Raw genomic sequence first — 11,886 nt, 5'->3', positions numbered from 1 at the left:
TGTCAGGAGATCAATGGCATCCCAAGGTGCTGCAGCTTGTGCTGGATAAGCATGGAGATGGGATGGTTTTCCTGCTTCTCACACCTCTCCCAGTCCTGTGTAGCAGTTGGAGGATGCAGAGCCCCTACAACACTAGCCCCTCACTGCAGGCATCCTTAACTTCTGCCCCACATGATAAGGTCTCCCCCAGATCATGGAATCACAGAATGGTTTGAGTTGGAAGGGACCTCAAAGCCCATCTTGTTCCACTCCCTGCCCTTCCTCTAGACCAGGTTGCTCCAAGCCCCATCCAATCTCGCCTTGAACACTTCCAGGGATGAGGAAATCCCTTTTTCTTAGTCTCTGGAGAAATGTCCTCTCTTTGTGTGCATTGGTGTCCTGAGCCTGTTTTATCTTGGAACACTGGGTGAGGAGCTGCAGCATTGAGATCCAGGTCGAACCCGACTGTGCTGGTGGGGATCTCTCCCTCAGGAAAAGGAATTTCACATGGAGAAACAGAGCTAAGGACAGCCCAAACACACCTGTGGCCAGAACACTCAGCTTTCCAGACCCAAACCTTGAGCTCATTACGCAGGCAGAGCTGCAGCCATCAGGGACCTTTTCATCCCACAGAACAAAAATCCACAGGCTGCCAAGACAGACAGACCTCACACAATCCTGTGAATCAGCCTCACACCCAACAAAGCTGTGGAAACTGGTATTCACCTTTCTGGGGGGCAAAGGAGGGTCTCAGCCCTGGATATGCCCCATTAACACAACGGGGGTGGCACCTCCTGACGTGCTGCACGTGTGTCTCTGGTACAGCCAGGAAAGCTCTGCAGGAATGAGCCGTGCCTTAGATTAGATTATGGGAAAATTAGTCTTTGATGATGTTGTCATTAGTGATGGCTCTGTAATGTGTTTGCACAAGGGCAGGGAGGAAATTAAGCAGGCTAGTTAAGGATGAAATAGCTCCTGCTTCCCCACATTAGAACCTGGAAGGGTTTTAATTGAGGCAAAGGAAACTTTCAGGAGCATTTGGGAGCTGAGGACCAGGGTATGATCCTTCCCACAGGCACCAGTTTTATCCTCTGGATTCCTCCTGCTGCTGAGCCCCAGGGAAGCAGAGCCCAGCTCAGTGGCATGGGGTACAAGGGGGGCTGAGGCAAGTCCCAGCTGCACATGGTGACACCTCCAGATGAGACCAGCAGCCCAAATTACTAGGAATTTGTAGCTGGAACAGCTCAGAGTAGCATCACACACTCAATTCAAGCCACCTCTGGGATCCTGGGAAAAACCACCTTCTCCAGCACAGCTCTGCTTTGGGAGCACATGAGGGGAAAGAGCCACCAATTCCTCCAGCACCACTGAAAGCATTTATGCACTCAGCCCTCCCAAGGAAGCAATCCACCCATCAGCATTTCCCTGGAGACATTGGCTTGACTGGCAGTGGAATGACTCCCCCTCCTCATTTCACCAGCTCAGGCTTTGCACCACTCAGAGCACCCTTTTCTTCTACTCCAACTCAGTGCCCCAAACCCCTGAATTATGGCCTTCTGTCTTCATCCTGATCTCCACAGCATCCTCATCCTGACATCCTCACCACAGTGGGAGGTTAAATCCATGAGCCAAGGTCATGTCCAGGACAATTCCTCCAGGTGGGACATCAACCCACGTCTTTGTTCCCCAAAGAGAAACTGAGGAAGGTCCAGGACACACAACTGGTGCTTCCAGGGAGGTGTGGGAGAATAGGATTTATTTTTGAACTCCATCCATGGCCCATGCACATGGCCAAAGGGATTCTTGGAGGCAGGCATTTTGGAGCAGATTTTGGCTGGATGCCTTGCAGGTGCCTGGGCTGCTCCCATACTAGGGGGGAAAAGAAAACCCACCAAAATCTTACGCCGCAGGGTCCCAGATGGTGTTTTATCCCCCAACCCGCTCCCCTCAAGGATAATCTTGTTGTTTCAAGCCTGCACCAGCGTGAAAAGCTTGGAATGTGGTTTTTTATATGGAGTATGGGGCTGTCTTAGAGAAGGGCCACCTGCTAGCCCAGCTCCAGCTCACATTTCACTGGAGACATCCCGAAAACTGTGGGAACGTGCTATTCTCAGTGGTAATGGGGGAAGGAGATATGACAGGGTGCTCTGATGAGGATCAGACTGAGCTTCCAGCTCCTGCCCAACCCAGACCACCAATCCCCTTGATGTCAGCCCTGAAATATCCATGGTGGGACTAACCTTGGGATGCTCAGCTGGCTCAGCAGCAGGCTTACTAGGAAGGGAGCTCAGCTCTAGTTGCACCAGCCAGAAACACACACTCCAGTGTGGGAAAGAGCAGCCTGTGTGATGCTGGGAAAAGCAGCCTTGGACCAAAACCCCTTTGTAGGCAGGTCTGACCCAGGTCACCCCAGAATGCTCCTGACTCTCCTTCAGGCACCCCAGCAGCCCCACTTCCCCTTCTGCAGCCCAATCCTGACTCCTGGGACAGGCCCAGCCCTCCCTGCACCACTGAGATCCCAACTTGGCTGCCTGATCCCAGCAGAGATCCAAAAACAACCCACGGGTGCAGGAGGAGCAGAATTAGGGCCATCAAAACATGGGAGCAACAGTCAGAGCTTGTACCATCCTCAACACCCGCACCTCCTAGAGCCTCCAGCACACTCCTTTGAGGTGGATCTCCCAAGGAAAAGGGCTCAAGGAGCCATCAATGCACACCCTGCCTGCACACGTGTGTGTCACAGCGCTCAGCGTCACCCTGGATATTCTGGGTTGTTGCTGGAAGGCAGCCACCACTTTGCATCTAGTTACCTGGTTCCCCAGCAAACAAACTGGAGTTCAAAGTGTCTGTCTTGCCGTTGCACAGGGGCAGGAAAGCTCTCAGCAGCTCCCCACGGCACTGAAGGATGATTTTTCAGAGACGGGGATTTATTTTCCTTGTTTGCTGCCTTTGAAAGCTGCCTGCGGAGATGTGAGGCCAACACACACCCAAGGGCACCTCCAGGCATTTTCCCTGCCGGAGAGGAGAGCGGAATCAGAGCTGGCTTGGCTCAGAAACCTGCCCCAGGCTGCCAGGAGGGCTTCCTCCAGGGAAGAGACCTTCAGACTCCCTGCTCCAAGGAGGCTTTATCCCCAAATCCTACTCTGTCCCCATGGCGGGCAAAGCAGGGGAGCCTCACATCCCCCTGACCCTGCAGCGCTCCCGGCTGAAGGCTGAGGAGAAAACCCTGGATTTTGAGTTCGAGGTGGTGAGTGCCCAGTTTAACCGTCGGGGCTGCTACGCCCTGAGGCTCACGGTGGAGAACCCGCTGCTGCAGGGCTCCGGCGCCGGCATCCGGCTCCGTGTCAACAGCGGGAACGCCGCCCGGAGCAGCACCAGCACCACCGACACCATCGAGCAGAGACACCTCAACCAGATCTACTCCTTCCAGAGGAGGAAGTTCACCTTCACCCTGCCCAGAGGTAAGGGGGCTGGGCACCACGGGGATTGTCTGACAGGGGAGGTGACCCAGGAGCTCGGACCTGGAGCAAGCACAGCTCATCTCAGGCTTGTAGACCCCCGTACCACACTCACACCTCCACCAAACCAGTGAGCTGGGGTCAAAGCTGTCTGAGTTTCATGGGATGGATGGGGCAGGTCCAGCTTGGGGCCAACACCCCCACCCAAGATCTAGATATATGCAGGCTGGATAACCTGTTTTCTAGTGCTCACAGAGCAGAGCTAAGCAGGGCTGCTGAGGGATGAGCCCAGGAGATGCTCCTGGGACCACCAGCATTCCTAAGGAAGACTTCACCCCCCACCCTGCAGGTTTCTGCAAGAACGACAAGAACCACGACGTGCGGCTCCACATCGAGGCCCTGCGCTACCCCGGGCGGGCAGAGAGCCTGAGGAGGGGCAGGCGGGTGGGAGAAGCCTTCTTTGCCATCTACCCCCGCCCTGACCAGCCCCGGCTGAAGCTCTCTGCCAGGAGGAACGAGGACTGGTACCGCTACAGCGCCGTGGTGGCCTTGCTGCGGGTGGGCAGCGAGCAGCCGGCGATGCACTGCGGCCGCCTGGCCTTCACCGCGTCCCTGCACGAGCACCGGCCACCCCCCACGCCGGCTGCACCCCCACCGCGCTCCCCCAGCTCCCAGGAGGACCAGCAGGCAGCAGGAGCAGCCCCAGCGTCCCCAGATCTGGGAATTTCCTGCCACTCACTCAGCACACCAGAGTCCGCTTATCACTCACTGCCCACGGAGGGCCATGCCCACTTCCCCGAGGTAGGAGAGCCCAGATTTGGGGGCTAGAGAGCAAACCGGTCTGTTTAGGACAGGATGTGGCCCTAGAGTAGCTGGATGGTCCCACATTGGCTTCAGCTGGAGAAAAAGGAGAAAGGCAGTGGTTTCCATGGCTTTGAAGAGTGGCTTTGGGACACAGCACAGCCCTGCCTCAGTTTCCCCCTGAATTTCTCCACTGGCACAGGCTGCCCAGGGCAGTGGTGGAGTCACCATCCCCAGAAGCGTTCAAAAAACATGTAGATGTGGCACTTGGGGACATGGTTTGGTGGTGAACACCACAGAGCTGGGTTACTGTCTGGTTGGACTTCACCTTAAGGGTCTTCTCCAACCTAAATGGCCCTATGATCCTCTTTGTCCAGAAGAGGAGCAAGCTGGGACAAGCTCAAAGTGCTGCCAGGGTCTTGGTGAGATCACAGCCACCTGAGCAAAGCCAGGAAAGAGGATTCTGTGCCTAACCCATGCTCAGAGCTGTAGGAAGAGATCCCTTATAGGGTATTCACCTGGTTCTTTCCACCACAGCATGGTCCAGCCATGCCCTACCATCTACAAGACCTACATTTTGCCCCTACAGTACTTGTAAGACCAGAATTTCCAGCCCACCTGCATCCCCCTTACCTTCTGGGTGGTCCAGGAAGACCCCCAGGAAGGATGAAGCACCTCAGCATCTCCCTGCCCTCCTCTACCTCACTCTTCTAAGCACTGGGAACAGCCAGCCCCCTTCAGAGGCAGCAGGGAGCTGGGCAGTGCTCCCTATAAAGGATGGAGGGAGGGCTGGGCTGTTACAAAATTCATTAATAATTTAATTAATTAATTACGTATAGGTGTGTTCTTTTCTTTATTTTCCTGAGGCAACTGGGGCTGTGGAGGAACAATCCCTAGGGGTGCTTAGGGGGTGTCTCTAAGTCTAAAATAAGTGTTGTTGGGGTGGCTGTGGCTGTTTTAGTTGGGTGGTTTTTTCTTTGCTTCTTTGGGGTTTTTTTTTTTGATTTCTATCAAAGGTTCTGCCCCTGAAGGATGGGGTTCTGAGCTTGACTGTTGGAGGAAGGAGCTGGGATACAGAGGGGTCAGCCTGGGACACTGACAGGAATGAGAAAGGGGTTTTGGATCTCAAAGCTGAGTCTTCAAAACCTTTTTCTTTCCCCCAGAGGCTGCAGGCTGACCCTGAGCTCAGCTCCTCCCCGGAGCTCCTGGGTGGCTCAGGTGAGCATCCTTCCTCCTCCTCCTCTTCCTCAGTGTCTGCTGTGCTGAGTTGCAGCAGCTTCCACCTCTCCTCACCAGGGCACAGCCCAGACCCACCCTCCTCGCCAGCGCAGGTGAGTGCAGCCCATGGAGAAAACACCATCCTAAATTAATATAAAATGCTATTATTTATTGTAGCTTCCAGTGCTGGGGAGGAGATGGAGGGGTGGAAGGGGACATTGGAACCTCCATCCCATCCCTGGGTACCAGCGCTGCTCCCACAACTCCATGAATGGGGGAATGAGACACCAAACTATGCATTTTTACTACCAAAACACATCCCTGCATGCTGGCTGGGCCCAGGCAGTGGATGGCATCACCTGAAAGGCCTTAAAATGCTGAGTGTGGGCATCTGGGGCTGCCATGTCTTAAATATTTCACCCTGCAGCTCAAATCTAGACTTAAGCAGCAGAAATCATTGGGCAGGGCTACAACAGTCCAAGAGGCTGTGTTTTTCTTCCCTTAGTTGTGTTAAAAGCTGTCTAAATAAAGGGAAAAAAAAAAAGACAACAAAGACAACCCTTGCCCCAGGGGCTCCATTTCCTGCATCTCGCTGGAAGAATAACACACCCGTTGACGTGTTGTCTGTGCTGCTCTCAGAGGTGTCTCACACACCTGCGAAAACATCGCTTGCAAAGCTGGATTGCAGCGCTGGAGAGGGAATTGAGCTCATGGACCTTCCCCAGGCATGCTCTGGGCTCTCTTCCCCCTCCAGGGAGTCCTGGTGGGAGAGTTTGGGATGGTAGGATGGGTGGCAAGGCCGTCTGCAGCCTCCTGGCCGTGGGCAAACGCTGCTGGCTCAGGGATGGGCCGGCAGCCCTCCCTCAGCCCCCCAGCTCTGGGCTGCAGTGCTGAAGAGATGACAGAGGATACTGCACGGGGTGGCTCGTGGCCAGGGTGCAGTCATGAGGATGTTCTTAATGCTGGACACGTTCTTTGGTCCTGGTGACTCCACTGGTGAGGTTGTAGGGTCAAATTTGGGTTGTCATCCCTCTCTCCTGCAGGGATGCCCTGCACAGGGGCTGCCTGCTGCAGGCCACCTTCATGCCATGGCTCTTTCCCTTGTGCTGGAACGTGGAGCTGGTGGCTCTGGGACACTTGGAATGTGTATTTCAAGGGAGTTACAGGGTACTGGAGCTGAGCTGCTCTCCTTGCTCCACGTGCTGCAGGCAGGATGCTGAGCACCACAAACCCCTGGCACCCCAGAGCGACTCCGGGCCCTTCGCGGCACTTCATTTCCAAGCGCATCTGCTATTCCCGGCCTGATCCGCCAAAAAATTACTGGCCAGAGATGCTTATTAGCGAGGTCTGATTGAGTTTGCTCAGCAAAGGTCTAGACGGAAACTCTTTGGAGCTGCGGGAATCGATAGCAATCAGCTGGGATGTGGAGCGGGATGCGGAGCTGGGCCAGGGGCGTAAGGAGAGGCATTAGCAAATGCAATCTCGCTCCTGGGCCCCTGGAGGGAATGCAATAAATCACCTGCTGCTGATGTCACCCAGCAAGTATTTGCCAGGATGGATTTTATTTAAGAAGTAAAAGCTGAGAGGTGGGGGGAATGCTGGCTCCTGCCCTCCTGGGAGGCCTGGAGTGATGGACAATGTGTTGAAGGGTGGCTGAGCTGTCCTGGGTTATGGGGAAGCACCAGGTAGAGCTGGTTTTTAACCTCCAAAAATGCTCCTGGGACGCTGTAGCTCAGAGCAAGCTGGGAGGTACTTGTGGGTCTGGAGCTGTTTTGGCTCTTGGTGGTCCCATCCTGAGTGTCTCAAGGCATCATATGTTGACCCTGCAGTGCACAGTGAAAGCAAACCCTAAACTGAGGTATGAGAGACCAAGTATCTGCCTAAATTCAGGCAGGATTTGGGTGATCTGATTGATTACTGACTTTGGGGAGTCAGTGATGCTGGGGCTGGAGAGGGGTAACGTCACAGGGGTGAGGGGTTTCATCTCAGGGCTGCAGCTCGGACTAGTGTCCTGAGAAATCAGGATGCTGGCTACCACATCCATCTGTTTTGTTTTCCTAAGGAGGGGGGCCAGCTCCTTGACACACTGCCTCTGTGCCGAGCATCTCCTCTGCAGGATGCTGGGGCTGATGGATGTGTGCTGAGCTCCCCGCAAAAGGCCAAGGCACGGGGATAATGATATTTTCCTCATCTCCCTGCAACCTGTGGATAATGTATTCCCAGGCACGAAGTGGGAGGCTCTGCTGGCTGTTCAAATGACTGGTGTGTGTTGCAGAGCCAGACGGCTCCCTAATTTTGTCAGGACTTGGGCACAGCACCGAGCAGATCGATAACATGCCATGGATCATCTCTCAGTTGCCTTCCTCACAGGGAAGGAGGAGAGGGAAATGGGCTCGCCAGGATCCTTGCAGATCTCGCAGCAGGGCTCAGTTAAGGGGAATCAGCCCCCAAGTCAGCAGAAGTCATAGGAGAGTTTGGGTTGGAAGGGACCTTTAAAGGTCACCTAGTCTTTTAAAGGTCTTTAAAACCCTTAAAAGTCAGTCCCTCCCTCCAGGAACCATTCCCATTTCACTTCCCCAGTGGTGCTGGGAGGAAGGAGCCAGCTTTTGGAGATCTCCTTGGCAGCTGAACTTGGTTGCAAGCCCACAGAGTGGTTTGTTTCCAGTCTCCAGTGTCAGCTGGCAGCGAGCATCCAGCCCAGACCCACGGTCTGGTGCTGTCAGGGAACAAGGAATCGCAGCCTCCCCGCAACAAACACACGGGTTTGCACACAGCTTGTGCTCCTCCTCTGGATCCTGGTTTACCAGGGTGCAGAGGGATCAGGGAGTGGGGTGAGACCCAGCTGGGGCTCCTAGTGGGGAGCACAGCCCATCCATGCCGTGCAAAGTCCACTCAAACTTGGGAAGCTTCGACAGGTCTGAAGAATGGGACCAAACCTGCTCCTGACTCTGTGTACAGTGTTTTATCCCTTTGGATTCTCCATGAAACTACTCTGACTTGGTCAGTTTCAACAGGTCTGAAAAATGGAACCAAACCAGCTCCTGGCTCCACTAATGTTGTGTTTTATCCTCCATGGAGCTACCCTGACATTTGAAGCTTCAATGGGTCTGAAAAATGGGGCCAAGCCTGCTCCTGGCTCTGCTCAGCCTGTGCTTTATCCTTTTGGATTCCCCATGGAGCTAAGCAGCTTCCCTGGCAAAGCCTGTGTGGCTGTAAAGTGACTTCATGCAAGTCATAGGGAGGAGGAAAAAAGGCTCCTCAGGAGTAAAAATCACCTTTACTTTTTAAGCAGGATATAGAAAGTAAAGAAGGGGCTCCTCAAACACCGAAGGAATTTGAGGCACAGGGTCCTGAGGGGTTCTGAGCCACAGCTGGAATAATTTCAGCCTCTTTTGTGTGGGATTCAGGATGGGGCTTCCTTTGTAGCTGTGCCAAGGGGTTGGGTTTGGGCTGAGATCTTGCATTTCTGTCCCTCTGCAGTGGTAGGGGATGCAGGATGAGGATCTCGCTGTGGAATGATGATGCCCTTGCAACGTGCCCCGTCTTTCCGAGCAGTGGCAGTGGGTAAAAGCTTCTGTCTCCCGTCAGCAGAGCAGTGGGGTTGGGGCAGAGGTCCCTGTTCCTGGGTGATGGATGGCTCGGCTGATCCATCCCTCACCCCGCCGACAGTGACAGGGAGGGTGGAACAGCTCTAGCCCTTCTCCCCCGCCTGCTGCCCTGACGACAGGGTGAGGGGCCGGAGCCGCCTCCACTCACTAAAAGCCCAATGAGGCTGAAAAACAAACTTTGCTGACAGAGCTCACCCCGGGACGCGGCTGAGATGAATAATGCCGCTCCGGCGAGCAATTTGTAGGGCTTTGAAGAGCTGTCAGCCCAGGGAGGAGTGTGCCTTGATGGGTTCATTGGGGGCTTCGCCTCTCAGCATTCCTTGATCATCTAGCTCCGTGCTGGAGGGAGCCAGGAGCCAAAGGGGACCTGAGGCAAACAGCTTTGGGGGGCTGCTTGCATGGCTCTGATTTAAAGATGATGATTTAGAGTGAAAACACGTGTTGCTGGTGATGTATTGCAAGGAAATTATATTCCTGATCACAACATGGGGGACCTGCAGGCTGCCCAGCTTGATCCAAAATTCCCTGCACGCTTCTCCCCGCCCAGGTGGAGATCTGCTGTGGAAATGGGCCAGCAACGAGTGGCAATTCACCTTTTCATAGCTAAAATGGAGAAAAGAAAAATCTTCTCAGTTGGCGAAGATGGATCCTCAGGAGGTTTTCCAAGCTGCTTTGTGATTTGCTCCTCTGTAAAACACAAACTCTGGCTGCTCCGAGGAGACGAAAGCTGTTGGCTCTAATTCCTGCAATTTCAGTCATCATGTCCCTTTAAGTGTCAGATAACTGCCTTGATGAGGAAAGCAAATGGGGTTAAAAAGAGAAAATTGCTCCTTTTTAAAAGGTGTGGGGGGAGGGAATTGTGCTGGTGCCACCGATAAATATAGAAAGTGTAAAACTGTCCTAATGGAGCAGCCGAGGCGGTGCTGGGCTGCCGGCCCATTTCATTATTTGACAGGTGAATTGGGAGTTTTCCACGTAAATGGAAGGAAAATGAATTTGGCAATTTTTAGCCCAAAGGGATTCCCAGCCAGCAGCTACGGAGCTCCCCAGGGAAATTGTCTTGGAGCTGACATCCGAGGGGGAAGAGCATTCTTCCTCCCAGCGCCCCGAAACAGCCCTGTGATCTCTAACGAGCTCCCGCAGGGTCCCCTCAAGGAAACAAGTTGCTTAAAAATTATAATAATAAGCAGAATATATCAAGCTCAGCCTGAATCCAAGGGAAAAAATCTCCCTGTGGCTGACTGAGAAATGGGAGCAGAGCAGGAATGGGGGTTACTGGAGCAGCGGGAAAGGAGGAGGCTGCCAGGACGAAATGATGAATAAAACAGCATTTGCTTGTCTTCCTCTCACTTTTGTTTTGCTGGGGATCTACTAGGGGGTTTAAAGTGTGGTTTTCCTTGGAAAGTGGTTTGAACCTGCTGCGAAGGTGTTGGGAAATACCCCTTTGGAATACAATTGGGTTTGTTTCAAACCCGAGCTGGCGCTGCCAGAGGAGATGGAGTTTTCCAGCCATATGGATATTTGTCTTGTTTGGAGCTGTGCTTGTCAGTCTGGAGCCTTTGCAGGGGGGAGGATCTGCTTGTGGGCTCCTAGAAATGGAAACCATGTGTGCACTGACTCCTTTATTTGGGAAGCTGATGGCTGTCCCTTGCCTTGCACATCCACGTCCGTGGCATTCTAGAGGTTATTTTTCAAGGATAAGGGCTCCTCTGGCAGGTGCTAATTATAGGTGTCATTACAGGGGGCCGTGTTCTCCTCCCATCCCATGCCAAGCAGCTCTAAGGCACCCAGGAGCAAAACCTCAGCAATGTCTGAGCAAACAGGGAGAAAGCATCCATGCCTGGGCCCAGAGGGATACCCCCTTCCTATGCTGTGTCAGCAAACCACAGAAATTCTTCCCTGAGGAAGAGGCAGGCCCTGGCACAGGTTGCCCAGAGAAGCTGTGGCTGCCCCTGGATCCCTGGAAGTGTCCAAGGCCAGGTTGGATGGGGCTTAGAGGAACCTGGTCTGGTGGAAGGTGTCCCTGCCCATGGCAGGGGAGGTGGAACAAGATGGGCTTTAAGGTCCCTTCCAAGTCACCATTCCATGATGGTGATCCCACAGGCCTTCCACTGACACAGGGAGACCACGGCATTCATCCTGCAAAAGTCCTTTGCTTTGAAGGGGCAGCATCCTGCTTCAATCACATCCGTGCTGGCAGGACCACGGTGCTGGGGATGCCTGTCGGTGCAGCTCGATGCTCCCCTCCCAGGGGCGAGAGCAGGGGTCGCAGGAAGAGGAGTGCTGATACTGTTTTAATCTTCCTTTTAACTGTAATTGTGTTTGCCTGGCTCCCCCGAGCTCGTTCCAGGAGATGCATTTTTCCCAGCTAGATTGCTTTCCTTGTTTTGCTCATTGGAGACAGGCCGGGGCCTGTGTCGTGCCAGCTCTGCATTAATAGAGCCTCAAATGAGATTTCACAGCCTCAAATCTGATTAGCGCCGAGGCTCCGGTTGCTTCCAAGAGTGAGGTAGACAGATGAGGAGCCATGATGCTTGGGAGGGGGTGCAAATCCATACAGATACGGGGTGCCACGCTCTACTCTAACACCCTAGGGACTGACATGGAGCCTGGGGGCATGGGGCAGCTGAGATGCAACACATCTCCCACCCTCAGAAATCTGTGAATTCAGGATGCTGGGAGAAGGCTGGTCTAGGTGAAGCATCCACTCACCCATCAGCCACCAAGGCCCTGCTGTAAACCCATACTTCACCCCCATTTTGGTGCCTGATGAAGTCTAACACCCCTCTCCCCATCCTGGTTTCCCTGTGCCTGGAGGTGCA

The 11,886-nt window shown here is 53.9% G+C and overlaps 1 protein-coding gene across 2 annotated transcripts in view; it reads left to right on the top strand.

Annotated features, from left to right (window-relative positions):
• Positions 1–2,833: 2,833 nt before the first annotated feature.
• Positions 2,834–11,886, top strand: part of CCDC33 (coiled-coil domain containing 33) — a 42,260-nt gene continuing 33,207 nt past the window's right edge. For both annotated transcript variants that reach the window (XM_064668529.1, XM_064668528.1), the window contains exons 1-3: positions 2,834–3,440; positions 3,787–4,238; positions 5,402–5,569. In XM_064668529.1, coding sequence (XP_064524599.1) covers positions 3,131–3,440; positions 3,787–4,238; positions 5,402–5,569 — 930 coding nt within the window. In that variant the 5' untranslated portion in view covers positions 2,834–3,130. The remainder of the gene's footprint in view (positions 3,441–3,786; positions 4,239–5,401; positions 5,570–11,886) is intronic.

Source organism: Pseudopipra pipra, chromosome 12 (assembly GCF_036250125.1).
Source record: "Pseudopipra pipra isolate bDixPip1 chromosome 12, bDixPip1.hap1, whole genome shotgun sequence".
NCBI lineage: Eukaryota > Metazoa > Chordata > Aves > Passeriformes > Pipridae > Pseudopipra > Pseudopipra pipra.
Note: the sequence above shows the minus strand (reverse complement) of the source record. Positions and strands in the feature narration are given on the sequence as shown.